Raw genomic sequence first — 20511 nt, 5'->3', positions numbered from 1 at the left:
AAGTGGCAGTATCCCTCCAATTGCACCCCTGCAACAGCGGTCCTTCAACTCCACATGGCTCCCGAAGTGCGAGAGCCGCAGTCCACAGATTACGCGGCGGGGCTTTCCCACGACGAAGGCATTGCCGCACTTAACATCCACACACAAGATTGCCCTTGATTTAGGAATGCCAACACAGTTGAAGGTATGTTCCTTACTTTATTGCAGGTCGAGACAAAGCACATTTACTCCTCCACATTGCGCCAAACGTTTCGGGCCATCTTGCCCTTGCTCACTGGCTTTGAACACAGCCGCTGCAGCTGAGCGAAACTTTATTCTCATGCCCCACCCTGATGGGATTTCGAAATGTCTTATGGGAGACGAATACTATTAAACAACTAATTATGAAGTAAGTAAATTATTTTACTCCCCACGCTGTACCCCATAACACTAAAACCCACACACAAAAACTAAACATATACCCTAATGAAATATGAATTAATTAATGAATATTATTCATCTATTTTTAATTAATTAAACAAATTACTTCCCACCCTTTACCCCTATAAACCCCACAACCCACACCTAAAATTAAATACACAAATTCCATATTTAATTTAAAATGTATTAATATTAATAACTAATTAAACATTACTTCCCACCCTTTACCCCATACACCCTACAACCCACATCTAAAACAAAATACGCAATTACCATAGTTAAATATCAATTAGTTCATATGAATTAATAACTAATAATTAATTAAACATAAATTACTTCCCACCCTTTACCCCTATAAACCCCACAACCCGCACCTAAAATTATTTATACAATTTCTGTAATTAATTTTCTACCAATTAATATTAAATAAGAACTAATTATTAATTACAAATAAATTACTTCCCAACCTTCACCCCATAAACCCCACAACCCACTCCTAAAAAAAATCACAATTACCATAATTATTAATTGATTAGTTAATATAAATCAAGTAATTGTTAATTAAACATAAATTATTTCCCACCGTTTACCCCTAAAACCTCACAGCCCGCACCTAAAATTAATAACACAATTTCCATAATTAATTTCCACTAACATAATATAAATTAACAACTAATGAATCAATCAAAAATAAATTACTTTCCCCCTTCACCCCTATAAACCCTACAACCTGCACCTAAATAAATTCCACAATTACCATAATTATCAATTAATTAATATTAATTAACCACCAATTAATAATTGATTACAAATAAATTACTTCCAACAATTAACGCTATAAGAAATAAAATAAATAAAAAATAATCATACATTTATTATCAATTACTTCCCACCCTATTCTCCTGTCAACTCGCTACGGAACTAAAAAATGAAAAATTTGATTAAAATAAAATTCATAACTAATAAAGAATTTAACACATATATTAAAAAACATAAACAGTACTTATACAAAAAAACATACATCACATACATTTAAAATATAAACTAAAATACATAACACTAAGTAAAATATCGATATTTTAAACATCTATATTTTTGCACACTATATTAATGACTTTTATATTTTTAAACTATATTTCTTACCTTAAATTCGATATTCTTGACCAAGATATTCTTGCTGTCGATATTTCTGAATCACAATATTTTCAACTCTATATTTGTGTAAGTCGACATTTCCAACTCGATATTCTGTCTCTGCACCGTCTGTGAGTGGGTACATGAGTGTCTGAGTGCGTCTCTGAGTGGGTTCATCGACCTCTTTGTTGGAGTGTGAGTCTCTGAGTGGGTGCACGAGTCTCTCTGTGGGTCTGTGAGTGGGTGAGTGAGTCTGAGTAGAGTAAAACCTGTTCAGCGACATATTGTACATATGTGGAGTTCATGAAAGATCCATATATGCTTCCCATGGAGTCGGGGCACATCCAAACTGACCTCTTATACCAATTTGTGCCATTTGATTTCAGCCCCGGGGACTTTCCAGATACACTAAAATGGTGGCTGCAACTGTCCTTGGGTTGCGGCCAGCCAATCATAGCATTCCTATTGACACGCGCTTTTGTGATTCATCGCAAATTCGCTGAGATCGCAGATATACAATTTTGGATTTCCTTACATTTCTCAACAACTACTGAATGGATATATACCACATAACAAAATGCACAATCTGCGGCCCGAAAGCTAGCTTGCTGGCAAATTTGGTGTAACTCCGTACAGCTGTTCAGGCTGCAGGCGTCTCTAAAGAGTCTATAGAAATTAACATGTGGAAACACACTGGTGAAAAAAACAAAGGTTACAGGGACATTATAGTTAGTTTGACGTTTTACCCACACAAAACCATAGACATTCAGCGGTTAATGTTATACATCTGTTAAGAAACTTCGGCCCAGAGGTACAAACCTTCCCCTTTGCGTTTCTTAAATAGCGACTCCGTAAGAATCGCTATTTAAGAAATGCAAAAGGATATGTACTAAATATGCGATTTCTTAATAGCGATTCCTACATTGTAGGCATCGTCACTAGGGAATTGCAAATTAGAAATGCTATTGAATATCCACCTATGGGCAAAATAGGAAATGGTTTGTATTTCCTGAATTGTGATTTCCTAATAGGGAATCGCATTTTAAGAAATGCAAAGCCTAGGGTGACTTTGAGCTTAAGTCCCCTCTGGAAGCACCCTGAATGAATTTCCTATGTGCGCTTCATGTCACATTAAAAAATGCATTTTTTAAACATTTGCTTATGGTTACCATCAATGGTAAAAGCATTGCCTAAATGCCCGATACGCATTTAGGAAATGCTACATTAATGTGCTTTAGTACTCGCAAATTGGTAATCCCTATTCCTAAATCACGATTTGTGATTTATATCCGGTAGAAATCAAAATTGCGACTATTTTTGGCCCGTTGTACATCTAAAAAGGCCATTTAGCATTTCTTAGAAATAATGATTCAGCCTCTTAAGAAATGCTAAATGGCTTCATACGTCTGGGCCTGCTGAATTTCTATGGTTTTGTGTTGGTAAAACTTCAACCTAACTAGAACATCTCTGTGGCCGTTGTTTTTCAAACATTTTCCTCCTGTATTATATCACAAAATTTTAAGGCATTATGAAATCATGGTGAACTTTAGAAAAAAGACTAATGAAAGTGATTTGTTTATGATCACACAAGTTGCCTCATCTGATGCGAAGGTTTATATATGAAGAGGAAAGGCACTTCTTTCAATGACAAAGGCTATGTAGTCACCCGAAACGTTTTCCTGTATTATTTGCAGATGCTGTCAGTAAATAAACGAAAATTTCCTATGGACTTGAGTGCAGGTTTTTGGTCATACAGGAGGAAAATGTTTGTAATCTTTAATGAGGCGTGTGCATTATCGCCTCTGCACCACCAACGATCAGGATGCATCACAGCAAAAGCCACAAACCTGTAAAAACCTGTAATAATCATATTCTAATTTCCCTAGAGGAAACGGACATCTTGAACGCAAAAATACACACCTGAATTTCCGTTCCTGAAATGATAAAGGTAGCAACGCTTATGGCCAAAGGTTTCTTTCTATAACTAGGTTACCGCACGTTCCTATTTATTGTCATTGATTTTCCATGCTTTATAGGCACATATGGTATAAAAATAGCATTGACCAGACCATTTAGTACAGAGGCAAATTATTTACTTGTTCAATTAACTTTCCCTGATAAAGCTGCCTATTTTTATTTTTCAGAATCTTGCTGCTGAGAAAACCTATAATAACCTGGACATCACGGTGACGCAGGCCCTTCAACACCGATCACAGTATTTTGAAGGTGTTCTAAAATGTAGTAAGCCTGAAACACTGGAGACCATTGTGGATAGAATAGTAAAAGCTGAGGTAAGCTATCTTGAGTGCAAGACTTTAATTGTTACCACTCTTTAAGATATAAACATCAGTAGAAACCTTTTATAAAATACATGTTGTTTGATACTGCAGAACTCTTTTTTTCCTTGCGCTTGTATTCAATTTTTTTCTAGACTATTAAAACTTGGGATTCACTTTTACTGTTTTTCACGACAAATTGTTATGTTTGTCAGTTTCTCTTGTTGTTCTTCTTTTCGCCGTTTTTTCTTTTTAGAGGATAATGAAACCACTTATTAATGAGTGTTTAACCACTGACAAGGCAATAAACATCATTATCACTATAATTATTTTTTGTGTTTATGTAATATGTTTGGTGGAGGAGTTTGTGATGTGCAGCCTTGACTGCATTAAAGACCGAATGCATTGAGAGAGAAGGCAGAGAATGAGACAGTGAGAAATAATTAGTATCCCTAAGAAAGCATACATTTCAGTGTGCAGTGGAATAAATCCTCTGACTACATTATTTCTGGACTGGCTTCTTTTCTTTCAGCCAAAGACTTCCTTCGACTTTGGTAGTACACAATGCAAAGGCTCTATCCTCCAACACACCTCTGGCAAACAGGATTGGGTCCAAAATACACCATCTTGTAATGGTCTGATAATTTCTTGATCCCCTTATCACCCCTTACCAATGTTACCCAGGCTTAAATCAAAAGAATGTGCAAGGGGCCATATGTATTGGTTTCTAGATAGACTATCAAGGCAAAGGGATTTTCACCTTCGTTCAGCCATCTATAAAATCCATCCTTCCCATTCTGGATCCACCTGACTCAAAGCCCTCATTCTTGTTTCCTCTCGCCCTTCATGCCTCACTCCAACCACAACCCTTTGTGTCTTGCCCCACCCCACTTAGGTAAGAAGCTTCATCAATGCTGCTTTTGTTGTTGACCCAATGTATGTACTACATACAGTTGATCATGGAAACCAAGGCTGGCATGCTTATGATGAGACTCCCATTATTCGTTAAGTAACCTTACTAGGGTAAAGATTGTCCTCACAAATCAACCTGACAAGAGTGATGGGGCTTGCTACATTGCTCAAATCCTTGGTTTCTGTTCTGGCCTTTTCTGCTTTATTTTCCAGCTGTCAGTCCTCTCTCGAAAGATGAAACCTCTCCCCACAATCTTTTGTTATCAAACTGTGCTTTTGATGAAACCTCCTGTGACTTCATTATGCTCATGATCCTTAACCACCTTCTTTCATCATCCTGAGATTAACCCTCTTAACTGCAGGGCCCCAAGAGCCCCATCATCCGTTTTCAGGAAACCTCTCCCACCAGTTGGTCTGTGGAACCACCTAGACTTGTGTTGAGTAAAACGTCCCTGGTGTAGAGTCCATGTGACAGCCAGCTCCTCATTTAAATTGTACTGGCATAGTCTCTTGACTAGTATTCTGTGATTCTTGTGTATTACTCACTGTGAGAGTGCTATACTCTTCTAGGAGTCGGGATCACCCAAAGTATAACTCATTTTAGCAAAGTCAACTATCATCCCCATGCTAAGGTACTACTGATATGTGGTGGCCGCGAATTCTAGTGTTGGTGAACAGGTGCTTTTCTCCCTGAATCGCACTTGGTGTTGCTTGTTGGCTAGCTGGTCAGTCCGTGTAGTGGGTAGAAATTGTATAGCCTTGATCGCACTAACTGTATGTTGCATGTGAGTGTTGAAACGCATGCAAAATTGGACACCCAGGCCGGGGTAACCCCTGTATGTATGAAGCCCATAAAGTTGTGGGATGCTTTATAAGGTTATTGGTATACTGAGATAGTTGACTGCCCCTGTGCTGATCCTTTAAATTCGCCCTCCCTCTGGAATTAATTGCAAGTGCGCAATCTGGCTTTCATTTCACATTCCCAGGAAGTGCCTTTTGTGCACTGGCTGTAACTATGATGTATTTAAAGTAGGTCAAGCTGTGACTTGAGAGGGGCGTGGCTTGCCGCTGGAAGATGGTGGTCGCAGCTTGAGCGAGCTCCGGCCAGCCCGCTACTTATCCTGTGGTTATCCTGCCTCTGCCCTGCTTTCAGGCGCCCGTTACCAGTGTACGGGGTCTGGGGCTGCCTGTCGGCGATCCGGTGACCTGAGCGGAGCTCCCGGAGCCGGGGACGCGACGCGGGCCGACGTGCCACTTGGAGGCCTGCACCAGTGAGGTGGAGCCGGGGACCTAGAGTTTCGCGCCCCCGGACCTGGACACCTACCGGGCGGCCTGGGGTCGCGGAAGACGACCGGCGACCGGGACCCGCCGGAGGCGCCTGCTGACGAGCGCTCACCTGTACCCCTGCCTGGGTTTAGGAGGGCCATCGCTGGCCCCAATTCAGCGGAGAGTGGCGCGCTGACCGAGGAGTCCTTGTCACAGCACCAGCCATTGTGGGCGGCCTGGGCGCCCAGCGGGATCCCCGGCCTCGCGTGCGCGAGCGGCTGACCTGCGGTGCGGGCTGCTCGGCCTCTGCCGCCCGCGCGAGCCGGCTTGGCGGCAAAACCGCAAGGACCTTGTCGGACGGACGCGGTGGCGCAGGGGCAGCGGCAGCTGGTGGGACCCCCCAGAGAACTGATCGGACCAGCGCTGGTGCTGGCGGGGGCTCTAAGATCCGCGGCCTACCCCCAGGAGGGGGCATTTGCTGGTTGGTGACGTTCCCCCCGCTCCTCCTGCCTGCCTTACTCGGTGGATGCCCCGGGGCTCCGACACTGGGGGGGCCACTGAGGTATCTCGGCCGGGAACGCTCTGCTGGGAGCTGTAGGCTTGGGGGCTGATCCACTGGGGAATCCTCTGCACTGAGTGCCTTGACTCCCGGGACTGGTGCTGGCTGGCTATATACTGGGACTGGCCCCCCTTTGCTCTGAGACACGGCTTGCCCGCCTGGAGGGGATACACATGCTATGATCGCCTGAACCCCTGGCTGAAGAGTGCTGGGACCGGAACCCCCTGGGCTGCGGTGAGGAGCTACCGGGAACCCTTCTGCGCACTTTGTGCCCTCCGGGAGGAGGGGAGTAGTGGGGCCCTGTGAGCCATGGGGCGCCCCCGGAAGCCCCCGACGGACGTGGAGGAGGGGGCGGCGAGCAGCCAGAGCTCTGCCGTGAGTGAGGGTCCGACGTCGGGCCTACCTCAAGGCCAACTGGAGCAGATTCTACAGGCCATCGCAGACACCAGGGAGGCCCTGCGTCTGGATATCGGCCAAGTGTCCACGAGCCTGGGACTTTTGAGAGCGGACCACGGCAAGCTAGCGGACCGGGTCAAGCAGACTGAAGGCCGTCTGGACGCGCTGGAACCGACGACCAAGGCGAACGAGGTTGCCATAGGGGAGCTGCAGCACAGGGTACACCTACTGGAGCAAAGAGCGGAAGACGCGGAAGGGCGCAATCGCCGCAACAACATCCGCGTGGTTGGCCTGCCGGAGAAAATCGAGGGGACAGACATGGTAGGCTACCTGGAGCCCTGGCTGCGCAGCGTGGTGGCGCCGGAGGGCCTGACCCAGTTTTACACGTTGGAGCGCGCCCATCGGGTGCCAGCTCGACCCCCAGCGGAGGGCAGGCCACCACGTCCAGTGGTAGCGCGCTTGTTGCACTTCAGGGACCGTGATCTTATCCTGCAGAGGGCGAGAGCACTGGGGCCCTACCGGGTGGACAACGCTCAGGTCTCTATATACCCGGATTACTCCCTAGAGGTGCAGAGGCAACGCTCCACATTTCTGGCGGTCAAGAGAGCATTACGGGAGGAGGGCATCCGCTACTCGCTTCTGTTTCCTGCGCGTCTGAGGATTATGATGGATGGTAAATCTTCTTTCTATGACTCTCCAGATGACGTGTGGGACTGGCTGGAGCTCTATAAAGCTGGGACGGATGGTCCCCCTGCATCTGACGAACAGCGGAGGAAGCCGCAGCAATCCAGGCGATCCCGGAGACCCAGGAAGAGACCGCCGAAAGCTGGAACACCTTCTGTCTCGCAAACCGAGTTAGAACGCAGGGAGGCCCTTCAGGCGGTTTCAAACATCTCCAGGGCGGTGGCGGTGTTCTCTGCAGCGGAGACGGGCTCCAGAAAGGGCTCGGAGGAAGCAGTGTCGGAGGAGTCGAGTGTTGGTGATAAGGGACTACCTTCGGTCACGCCTGGGACGGCTGATGGTTTATTGGATGAGTGACCTTCGGGACCTGTCCTGCTGGTATCGTATTTGCCGTGGGACACTTGGTTGGGACTGGGGCGGAGGCACGTGGCTGGGAGTGTTGGGTTGTTACGGGGTGGTGGGGGGATTCCCTCCCGCTGCTGGTGATCTAGACCACTACGGTAGCGGAGATATGGGGCATCGAGGGCACGATAGGGAGGGCTGGCCAGGGGACACGGTTCGCTCACGACCTATTGGAGGTAGCGACAAGCCGCCCATCCTCCTCACACCTACTGTGGGACTCTGGTAGTTGCCGGAGACGTTTCAACTGAGGTTATTGACATTTGGATGGGACTCTGCTGTTTAGGGCCTGTTCTGGGGATGGGTGGGTCATGGGGTTGTTGGGCGATGTTCTGGGGTTGGATTGGGGGTGATGTCAGTGTGTCCAGACTCTGGGTTATCGACGGAGCTACTTTTACTGTTGTGAATGGGGGCCATACCTGACCTCAAATGTGTGACCTGGAATGTAAGGGGACTGAACTCCATGCTGAAGCGCCACAAGGTGCATGCTTATCTTGTTCGTAGGGGGGTACACATAGCCTTTCTGCAAGAGACGCATGTTGACCACTGTGAAGGGCGGGCTTTACAGCGCAGGTGGCGGGGTCAGCTGTTTCACACGAGCTACTCGGCATTTGCGAGAGGGGTCCTGATCTGGGTGCGGGCGGGGGTCCCCTTTCAGCCACTGCAGACGGTGCTTGACCCTGAGGGGAGGTTCGTAGCTGTACAGGGCCGTTTGGACGGGAGGGATGTAACACTCTGTTGTATATACGCCCCCAATGTAGACCAACCTGCCTTTTTTGCGCGCCTTTCGGGGAAACTGGCGTCAGTATTAGCCAATGCAGTCATACTAGGGGGGGACTTTAATTCGGTCCTTGATGTGGGGATGGATAGGTCTCACCCTCCACTGGCGCAGGCAGCGGCGCACAGGCTAGCGCAGAGTAGGCGAGCATGGCAGAGTGGCTGGGGCCTGGTTGATGCGTGGCGTACCCAACACCCAACGGAGAAAGACTTCTCGTTCTATTCCCCTCCGCACGAGCTTCATGTTCGCCTTGACAGCATTCTCTGCACGCCAGATGTTCAGTGCCTGGTCCGTCACAGTGAGTACCTGGCCAAAACAATTTCTGACCATAACCCTTGTCTGGTAACGTTCCACTGGACGCGGCAACGCCAAGCTGTACCGACATGGCGATTGAACCCGCTGGCGCTTGAGGACACGGTATTTCGAACAGAAGTAGGCATCGGGGTGGAGGGCTACTTTGGCGATAACGCGGGCACGGCTTCTAGTAGAGCGCTGGAATGGGACGCCTTTAAGGCGGTGGTTCGGGGTCTATGCATATCAGCCACGGCGGGAGTCCGGAAAACTCTCTTGCGGGACCTCACGAAGAGCGAGGATCGCTTGCGTGAGGAGGAGAGGCGCTTTCACGCAGCCCCGGAGGCTCGCGAGGCGGTTTCATCGGCGCGGGAGGACGTGGCGGCAGTGATGGAGAAGCTGCGCTGCTTTGATTATAAAGAGTTCCTGATTCGAGCTCATGCTGAGCGCGACAAAGTGGGTTCACTTCTGGCTTGGCTGGCCTCTCCAGGAACTGGTGGCACCCCGATTGTGGCTATCGCTACACCGGAAGGGACTGAGGTTTACTCCCAATCGGAGATCAATGGCCAGTTTTTCACATACTACGCGCACCTTTATAAGAGTGCGAAACCATGTATGCTAGAGGACTTGGATGAGTTCCTCCGGGTGGCGCAGCTCCCCCGACTAGACCCTGACCACGTGGCCACACTGGGCGGAGACATCTCTGAAGGTGAGATTCGGGTGGCCATTAAACAGATGGCTCGCCGGAAGACTCCCGGTACAGATGGGATACCGATCGAGTTTTATGCAGCTTACGCTGACGTGTTGGTGCCGCGCTTGCTTGTGGTGTACCGAGAGGCGTGGGACACGGGGACTCTCCCCTCGTCGACCCGGGAAGCTTTGGTGACGCCACCTCACGCTCGGCCTACAGACCCTTATCAATGCTCACAACGGACTATAAGATATTGAGCAGGATTCTTGCGACGCGATTGCTGCCCCACATGCGAGCATTGGTACACCGGGACCAGGCAGGGTTTATCCCCCAGCGCACTACCGCTACCTGTGTGCGACGACTGCTTCGGGTCATGGAGGGCTATGTTGACGGTCTGCCAGGACCCGCGGTTCTGTCAACTGATATTGAGAAAGCATTTGACGGCGTCGAATGGCCGTACTTGCTTCGCGTACTGGAGACCTTCGGCCTGGGTGAGTGATATGTGAAATGGACCTCCTTACTCTATGCTGCGGCCACGGCCCGAGTCAAGACCGGGGCCACTATTTCGGCCCCTTACAGGGTAGAACGTGGAACCAGACAGGGCTGCTCCTTGTCCCCTCTCCTGTTTGCGTTAGCTATAGAGCCATTGGCAGCTCACGCCCGTCTGGGCCAGGCATATGAGGGCTTACAACTAAGAGGCGACACGCACTATATCTCCCTTTACGCTGACGATTGCCTACTGTTTCTGGCCGATGCGGACGCCGCCCTACGCGGGGCTAGACGCCTGCTATCGGATTTCGGCCACCTTTCGGGACTAAGGGTCAATTGGAAGAAGTCATGCCTCTTCCCGCTAGGGCCAGGAGCGGACGACTCCCAACCAGAGGACGAGCTGCGGTGGGAATTTCACTGCCTCCCTTATCTAGGTACGCGTATATACCGGTCCCAATTGGACCTCTTGGAGGGTAACATCGAGAGAGCGATCCGGAACCTGCGAGGCTGTATGGGGTTTTGGCGGACGCTACCGCTGGCGATCGCGGGGCGAGTGGCGTTACTCAAAATGGTGGCGCTGCCCCGCCTCTTATATTTGTTTCGCACTCTACCAGTCTGGATCCCGGCTTCTGTGTTCGCCAGATTGCGATCCTTGGTCACCGAGTTCCTTTGGGGTGCGGGCAGGAGGCGAGTAGCGCTGACCACACTGATGCGCCCTAGGTCGGACGGGGGACTAGCCGCCCCTGACTTTGAATGGTACTACTTAGCGGCCCAGCTGCAATGGCTTACTCAGGAAGTGGCTCTTGAATTCAGAGGCCCGGAAGGGACTGCAGGCGGCTTCCTTCCGAGACATATCATGTCCTTCATTATACTGGCCCAGAAACTGGACCTTTCCCTACTCTCCAGCGAGGAACGGACGATCCGCAATTGCTGGCTGCGATGCCATAGACGAGCCGGCGTCGCTCGCCCATATGCCCCGGAAATCCCACTGGGGATGTGCACTGCCTTCCCGCATGGAGGGGATTGGTCAGCATTGGCGACCTGGGAGGACCTAGGCCTGCAAATGGTCGGTGATCTGTACAAGGAGGGATCGCTGCTGTCATTCCAGGAGCTGCGTGACGTCTACGACCTCCCGAGGGGGGATTACCTGTTGCACGCCTCGCTCGTAGCTAGCATCCAGCACCACTGGAGGAAGGGCCTCTCTGAACCGCCCACGTCTGAGAGTTGTCAGTATGTGGTTATGGCGGCTGGTACTTACAAGGCCGTCACCTGTCTGTACCGGAGGCTGTCGTCAGCGACGTTGCAGCCCCTGGACGGACTGAGAGCCAAATGGGAAACGGATATTGGTCGACCGATTCCCGACACGACTTGGCCGCAGCTTTTGCGGCGTGCATGGAAAGGCACGAGGAATGCCAGGTTCCAGATGATCCAATTTTTCTCTCTTCACCGGGCTTACCTGACACCGGTCAAGATCTCGCAGTACTTTGAGGGCGCGCCCTCGCTCTGCCCTAGATGTGGAGTGGAGGAGGCGGATTTCGCCCATATGTTCTGGGCGTGTGTGAAGCTGACCGATTACTGGGAGGCGGTGATGGCCTGCCTGAATGCTGTCACGGATCGGAATATTGGAGCAGATATGGGCGTGTGCTTGCTATTGTGGTTCCCTCATACCCCCCGCACCCGCGTCACCAGCAAATTCATTGATTTGGGCCTGATATTGGCCAAACGGGAAATTACCATGCACTGGAAATCCAGCCAGGGCCCCAGCTACTTGCGCTGGCGATCTACACTGGAGAGGTGGGCTAAGGCAGAGGGCGCACTGCAGCTGCAACAGGCCAGGCGACTAGATACTGACAGGGCACTGGACACAGCCAGAGCATGGGAGGCCCTTGTGGCCGAGCTGCGACTCCCTGAGGGCGACCGGGAGGAGGATAGTGAGGCGCCGACGCCATAGGGGGCTGTAGGGGTGAGGTTCCCTGTTCCGGATACGACACACACCTGCCATGAATAACGACAAAGTTTGTGAGGGTTAAGGCCCCCCACTGGGAAGCATCATCTACCTCCCCTTCAAATGTCCGGAAGGAGGGCGGGATTGTGGAGCATTAGCTGTTGGACAGAGGACACTGGCACACTGACTAGGGGGGTGGGATCCAGGGAGGGATCGGTTGTGGGATTGTTTCTCTAAATGGTGTGTTTTCAGAAAAGACTCATCTTCCTACACACTTCGGTGTGCATGTAAACAATGACCGTTATCTTGAATGTCTTTCTCTGAAATGCCAATAAAAATTGTTTTTGCAAAAAAAAAAGCTGTGACTTGAGAGAAAACAACACTTGGACAAGGACTTTCATAAAAAATTAAAAAACAAACAGGCGTAATGCCTGATAAAGGCAAGAACCATTTAACTGCAATATAAAATGAAATACACTGCAGTTTCCTCCCAAATGGCTACCAATGCAACTTGTCTTCCTGAAATGCAAAATACACTGTGCAAGTATTTTGATTCGACATTTGGAGATGCCAGCTGTCTTCAGGACTAAATGTAAGCAGGCCCCTCTTATCCATTATTAACCTTTTGGCTTCCTGGCACTCTAAACAACGGTGTATGGAAAAGTCTGTAATAGTAACAGAATCCATGGCTGTGTTCCTTTAGGGTGTTAAGAAAACATTAGTAGGGCTGTGGGGAAGGTCCTTTCAATCAAGCCTTACTGACAAGAAAATAAACTGTCATCTGAGTTTAGAACCTGCCTTGCACTTGTAGAACCTGAAATCTTGTGTGCCCATGCTGCAGTGAGTTGCTTAGCGATGCTAAGCTTGGCTGAACCCAGAGAAAACAGTGCAGGACTAAGACTTCTCCTTTATCACAGTACATGATCTTCCCAGCATTTTGTGCTTTGCATTGACATCCTCCACCATATCTACATGGAATCAGATGTACCTTCCTCCTAAGAAATCAATGGCGGTTTCGCCCTTCTATCTCAGTTGTCGCACAAAGGTTCAGTCTCTGGATAAAAATTCCAAGCATCAACCTATTTTAACTCAAAGGCTTATCTTTCTCCTTCTGAACTCTAAAACGGTCACTCCCTCCTCATTAGTAGTGCTTATGACCACTGTGTCCTCCGTTACACAATAAAGACGTGGTCGATCACAAGCAAGTCAATTGGAGATCCACCAACAGTGGTAGTAATTAGCATTAATTGATTCCCATAATCCTGGTATGAAGCAAGATGCTATTGCACCCTATCTCTTATCCATGGCTGCTGATTACTGAACAGTGATGAGAGCACGTCTGGTCTTCATGTTTGACACCTACACATACCCAGCTGTACTCATATACACTTGATCTGTCAGCATTTGCACAAACAGCTCCCTGGAATGTGCATACTACTAAGCACACCTTTAATATTATTTCCAGATACACTTATATATTCATGCATTTTTGTGCATGAAGCCAGCTGCTGTATGACTGCAGCACCTCTCCAGTTGTTCCAAAAACCCTACGCTCTACAACTTTTCCATCCCTTCCGACATGCATATGCATGCCTTCTAAGAGTAATGTAACCATGTTTGAACGCCATACCTAATGGCAGCAGTGTGCTATATAAATGACTGCTAATGTTGTTTCAATACAAGCTGTATATATTAATATTAACATAGTCATTATCCAGCACCAATACAGACTCAAAATTTGTAACTTTTTACACTTGAAATTTATAAGCAGTTTGGGCCTCTGTTCTCTCGGACCATGTTCGCTTGAGAATTGATAAAAGTGGTGTTATTATGGAGTAGGTTTTGAGTTGTTAAGGGAGATGTCTGCTGTAGGACTGGTGTTTGACCATGCCACTGCTGTACATTCACACGTTTTTGGAACATTTCCATTGTCACTGGGTATGTCAGCTTATACTTGTATTTAAAAATAATTCCCCGCACTGATGATGCTTTTTGAATGGTGTAGAGAACACTGAATTCGATCCTCATTTACTGGAAGCCAGTGTAGTGCATTAAGGGCAGATTTAGCATAGTTGTTTGTACGGAGTTCTCAGAATATTCTGTCTATCTCGTTCTGTAATCTTCGAAGCCGGGCAGTGTGTTTTGTTGTGAGACCAGAGTGAATTCACTACTGGGAGAACTGCAACAAGGAGTTTCTACAGATAAACCCGGTGGTTGGCTTGGAGAAGAGGGAGTATCGTTTGAGAATCGTACTCCAGTGCTCCTAATGCTAAGATCTCTTTTTATCATTCATGCAGAGAAAACTCTGCTGCAGCCAGTGAAACACATTGCCCAGGCATGAAGTAATGCTGGATGTGTTTTCTGGTCTATTATCCACCTGAAAGTGGAAGAGGTGTGGCGCCGCGGCCAGGGCGACTGACTCCGGAATCTGGGGATCACGGTTCGAACCCCGGCACCGGCGGCAGATTAGCCCAGCACCATGTGACTCTGGGCAATAGCTTACTTAATCTTCCCGACGGCCCCCAGCGCCTAGAGACCCTAACGGGTGATTGTGCGCTTTACAAATGTGGGTATTATTATTATTATCTATCATCTGCATATATTTGCAAAGGAAACTGATATATAGCACGATAAGCTGAGCCAGAAGTCGTATCTAAATGTAGAGTAGTAGATGAGAGTAGATGAGAGGGGAAGGAGCTCTGGAGAAAGTCATGACATTTCTCGGGAAGACAACTTCGCTGACCCTCACTTATTGGCTTATTGGCTGTGGCTCTAGAAACAATCTGATCCATAGTAGAACAACATCGGGATGTGGCCAGATATTGGTCAAGCCTTTCCTCCAGCATTTTGTGGTCAACTGTCAGTCAGTGGAGGTTAAGGAGAGTCTAAGAGCTGTGTTCTTGTCCTTAATATAGGAGGAAAGGGGTTATTCCCTAACGTTGGCCATGGCAGATTCAGTGCCCTATGCAGATCTGAATCTGAAAGAGGCTAATAAGAGCCACATGCTCTTAAATTTGTCTAGTCACTTCTTTCTGTAATCATGCTGGGGAAGGGGAGGTTGAAGGTGGGCCTATAGTTTACCACCATCTTCGGGCCTGCGGTCTTCTTTCCAGAAGAAGAGGGAGCGATGGCATGGTTCGACAGGCGGGAAGGAAGCCTTTACCAAGCTTGTCGTATGTGATGCTAGAGCAGGGAAGAGTGGAAATGTGCATCTGAGGAGGGGGAACATAGGTTAAATGGGTGTTTTTGTCCTTGCAAAAAGAAGGACCTGGCTTGCAGTTTGGGATAGACTGGTCCTCATTGGGAGCAGAGTTGAGACTGCTTTGCCTATGGCTGGGTCCAAACTGGGGTGGTATTGTGAGCATACAAACGAGGATTTAACCCAGATCTGTGACTGGGGCTGTGACTGAGAGTGAGTGTTTGGCAATGTTCAGCATTCCACCTAGGTAATGTGAAAAGTTGGATTAACTTTTTTTAATGCAGAGCAGGTTCAGTGCATGAAACTATGCATGGTCCCCAGTCCTGCACCTCTGCCACAAAACCCTGGGGAAGAAGAAAAACATGTAAACAGTGGGCTGCGAATCCGTTAGCAAGTATATTATGTGCGTTCTTTGTAGAGCTCCACCAATGGGTTCTGGAATTCTTTTCATATGGAATCACCCAGTGAATGGTATTATGCTGCACAGTGTAAACTTTGTAAGCTATGCTAGGATATCGGGCTTCCTGACGGGGCTGCCAGCACTCACCAAGGATTCTTTATTCACGATAATGAACCGGGTGAAATCAGGCTCCCCAGCGGACCCCTGTCTGCCTAATATCTTCAAGCTGGGTTGGTCTGGAATAGAGGACAAAGTCCTTGCCCTGCTGACCCGCTCCTTAGAAGTGGGACTTGTCCCCTCTAATTTCAAGGAAGCACGGGTGGTCCCCCTCCTAAAGAAACCTGGTGCCGATCCCAAAAACTTAAAGAATTTTAGGCCAATCTCCCAGCTACCCTTCCTTGCCAAACTCCTGAGGCAACATGTTTTGCATTCTCTCACACACTGTTAGAAGGCAATCATCTTCTTGAGCCCAATCAGGCGGGTTTCAGAGCTCATCACAGCACGGAATTGGTGATGCTCTCCGTGCTGGATGACCTGAGACTTAAGGCTGACAAAAATACCCTTTGTGCCCTGGTCCTTTTGGACTTATCCGCGGCATTTGATACCGTGAATCATTGTCAACTTCTGTCGCGAGTTGAGGATCTAGGGATTCAGGGCACGGTCTTGGCCTGGCTGACCTCCTTTCTTAAGGATCGCTCACAACGAGTTCAACTGTCTGACCTGGTGTCAAATTCAGCTAAGTTGCCTTGTGGCGTGCCCCAGGGTTCAGCTCTTTCGCCCCTGCTTTTTAATATTTATCTACAGCCACTGATTGCCCTGAACCAGATGGACTGCAGGGTTTATAATTATGCCGACGATACACAAATCCTGATCCAGATCGAACATTTACCTGCGGCCTATTCAAGAATGCAAGACATTCTTAAATTCACGATTAACTGGATGTCGGACAATTTTTTTAAAATAAACCCAGACAAAACAGAAGCCCTGGCAGTTACCACAGCATCCAACCCATGGAGTGATCTGTTCTGGTCGGCCAAGCTGGGGCCATTTCCAGAACCAGCAGCAGCAGTAAAGAGCCTAGGGATCAAAATTGATGCCCTATTATCTATGACACAGCAGGTGTCGGCGGTGGTAGGCACCTGTGTTAGCCTATTACGCCAGCTCCGGAAACTATCCTCACTGCTCTCCGTTCCCACCCTCAGGCTGGCTGTTTCCGCCCTGATTTTGGCGCGGCTGGACTATGGTAATTCCTTATATTTGGGTTTACCAAATAACCTTCTAGCCAGACTTCAGGTGGTAATGAATGATGCGGCCAGGCTCATCTTTAACAAACCTAGGCGAACCAGGGCAACGCCCTTACTACAGGACTTACACTGGCTGCCAATTGCTCAAAGAGCTAAATTTAAGAGCCTCTGTATTGCACATAAAGCCGTCCATGGCTCAGCCCCTACTTATATCAAGGACCGGCTGCTTAAATATACGCCTAGCAGGACCCTTCGGTCTGCTGAGGCGTGCAACTTGATATGTCCTAGGTTCAACCTGGTATCCAAGGGCGGCAGAGCGTTCTCAAGCACGGTCCCCCGAGCATGGAACCTTCTGCCAGCTAGACTGAGGAAAGAGACTAATCTTCTCTTCAGGAAGAATCTAAAGACGGTGCTCTTCCTGGAAGCATGGGGGCCACTGTGAGTGGGTGGCGTTGTGGTAAATAAAAACTAATTATTTACGCTGTCGGAATTTCTATAATTACCCAAGAAATGGTAATACATAAAATGAGGAGCAGAGTCCGTGGTCTTCGAGTTGAAAGGGTTTTATTCCAGAACTCGAGTTAAGGGAGAGCTCCTTCACCAAGCGGGTTCAGGAGTAGTCTGCTTTACTTGGAACATAACCGCACTTATATACATTATGAGTACAATCAAAAGAAGGAGTTCCCCCGGACTTGATTCAATCATTCATGATGTAATCATACGGAAGACATAGCATGCTTGTTCTCGTTTAAAGAATAACTTGGATTACATTTACACATAGACAAACATATTGCATTGGAGTGATTGTGGTGACAAGTTACAGAGTTACTAGTGTCTGGGGACAGAGAATCGAGGCATTGTTACAGGGTTGTTTCTGTCGGAAAGGTAAAGAGGACGAGGCATTGTGCGTTCTTTACTTCTTACACAAGGGCGGTGATGTCTCACAATGGTATAGCTGGGAGGAAGGAGAATGGGCTGTGGTTAACTATTCTTCTTCATGGCTGTCTCATGTGCTTGATCAGGTTTGCCCTTGATTGTTGACCCAACCCGTGGCTGCCCCCGCAAGCTGAGAGATCATTGACGAGCGAGAGCTGTTCGTTCTGTGACAGAGTTGGAGAGGGGGGGGGTTTGGCGAGCCAACCATCTTAACTGACTCCGTTCTGGTCTAAGGGAAAATATCGAACGGGACGGAAACCCGTAAGATACACGATGGCTGGCCATTATTTTCTTTGCATGTGCCAGTACAACGAAGAGAAAAATAGGCAAGAGGGGGTATAACAGGATCTGTGCTTGAAGTAGGAAAATCGGCTTGCCTGGTCGGTGTTAGGGTGAATAGGGTGCATGATGGGACACCAGGCGGAAAAGGGAGTTTTTTGTCAACTTCCACATTCCCTCCTTGTCCCATAGAAACCCTATTACAGAAATTCTTAATCAATTTCTATATTCATTAGGTCGTATACTTGTTCTTGCAACATGATCTTTTCATTTTTCTTTCCTCTGTTTCGTGGACGAGGAGTACAGGAAGTGGCACACAGTCCACAAAGGGCGGGGCCACACTGGACACAGAGACAGCAGGTGAAAATAGTGGCTAAAACGAGGCCCAGGACTGTTAATGCCTTCCACCCCCAGGTGGACAGGAGGTCCCACAACCAGCCGGTCAGGGACCATGTGCCGGTGTCCATATCCAACTTATCGGATAGCACATGGAGGCGGGAGATAGCAGAATAAACTGATGGGGCGTTGTCTGGAATAAATACACAACAACTGGACCCTATTACCTTACACACACCACCACGGTCGGCTAACAGGACATCTAAAACTATACGGTGCTGCAGTGTCATGAGCCTGTCTGCAGCTACCTCAGCTGTAATGTTATATAAGGCGCCAGTTGTTTAGTCTATGGCGGCCTGAACTACACGGGTTAGTTGCCGGATGTGGCGACTATTTACCATAGGTCCCCAGAAAGGGAGAAAACCTTTAAAGAAGTCTCCAGCTTCTTGTCCTGCAGTATCTTCTGCATCTATGACCCCCCTTCGCTGTCTTCTAACTTGGGTCAGAGGGTCAATCAGGTGGTAATCGGCAGGGGCGGTGTAAGTCGGTGGTAAAAGGAATGCGATGTAGCACTTTCCAGACCAGCCTTGAGGCAACCAAGTGCGCGCATGGGGTCCACAGATGAAATAGGTGTTTGGGGCAGTTACTATGGTCGGAAAATCGGGAGCGGGTAGTGTATATGTCCTATCACACTCGCTGTTCCCCATTACTTCCCCTTTTCCTTTCCCCCTTATGCAAAACCGGCCGTTTTGCGGTACTACCCAACCTCCTTGATCTGTCCGTCTTTGATCGGCGGAAAACATTTCCCTGAAGGAAGCAATGTCATGGAACTGAGAGTAACTGATATTTTCGTGATCTTCGGCCCTCCCCCAGGTTACAGTAAGATCCACCATTTTAGAAACAGCCTTTACTATTTTAGTCTTTACTTCGTTCCAATTACGGGAGAGAGAAAAAGGGCATTCCCTTATGTACGGAATGTGGCATCAAGCCACAAACCCAACAGTTCGTCTTGTTGACTATGAGTTGGTGTTAATGGAGGGTGGAAATGAAGGTATTATTTATAAACTCCTTTCTTCTGTCCTCGAGGTGTGGGGGAAGATCAACATGGGAATGCCTAGTGGTATTCTTTACAAGTGTGGAAGAATGCGGAGGGAAAACTGTACATAAGATCCAACCCAGACAAGCTGCTACACAGCAAACAAGTAACATTATCAGTAGGAAAATCGAGAACCTGTTATGCAGTAATTTTACATAATTAGTCTTTTTCCATTTGCGCATCATGTCATTTCTCCTCATTTGGTCTATGAATTTAATCTCAAAATGTCTCTGTACACGAGATCAAAACGTCTCCCAGCAGCCGCTTCACCAAGAGCTTGTTCCTGGGCTTAATTAGCTACCGGTGCGTTACGATCAGGTGTAATGTCTTTAGTCTATTTTTGGTGAGATCGCAGCCGCGATCTGTATTCCTGTTGAGGAGTGAGTTCTGGAAGTGGGGAAATTATATCCTGGGCGTTTATAGCCGTTGAACAGGGCACAGTGTCTGTTGGTGTTGGTCCAAAAAAATTTCTGCAGTGGCTAGCGTGGAGCCATCCCTTGCGTCCTTCTACTTTGACGGCCGTCCTCGTGGTCAAGAGTACTAATTTCGGAGCCGTCCACCTTTTCTCCAGGGGGCTGGTACGATCGAAGTTCCGTACAAGTATCCAATCTCCGGGCTTTATGGAGTGTTCCTCAGGCATGGTGTGGTCTGGAAAAGCTGCTGCAACCTGCGAACGACAAGATTGGAGTGCAGACATCAAGGAAGCCAGGTAATCTGTCAACATGTTAGAATCAATTTCAGTCAGTTTCCTAGGAGAAGGGACACCCCAGATGTTAGGAGGTCT

The 20511-nt window shown here is 48.2% G+C and overlaps 1 protein-coding gene across 8 annotated transcripts in view; it reads left to right on the top strand.

Moving 5' to 3' along the window:
* Positions 1-20511, top strand: part of PRKAG2 (protein kinase AMP-activated non-catalytic subunit gamma 2) — a 1661435-nt gene that overhangs the window by 1611115 nt on the left and 29809 nt on the right. For all 8 annotated transcript variants that reach the window (XM_078663217.1, XM_078663218.1, XM_078663219.1 and 5 more), the window contains one exon: positions 3699-3845. In XM_078663217.1, the coding sequence (XP_078519343.1) occupies positions 3699-3845 (147 nt within the window). The remainder of the gene's footprint in view (positions 1-3698; positions 3846-20511) is intronic.

This window comes from Lissotriton helveticus, chromosome 10 (genome assembly GCF_964261635.1).
Source record: "Lissotriton helveticus chromosome 10, aLisHel1.1, whole genome shotgun sequence".
NCBI classification, from domain to species: Eukaryota; Metazoa; Chordata; class Amphibia; order Caudata; family Salamandridae; genus Lissotriton; species Lissotriton helveticus.
The sequence above is the reverse complement of the archived record's forward strand: the minus strand, read 5'-3'. Positions and strand labels throughout refer to the sequence as shown.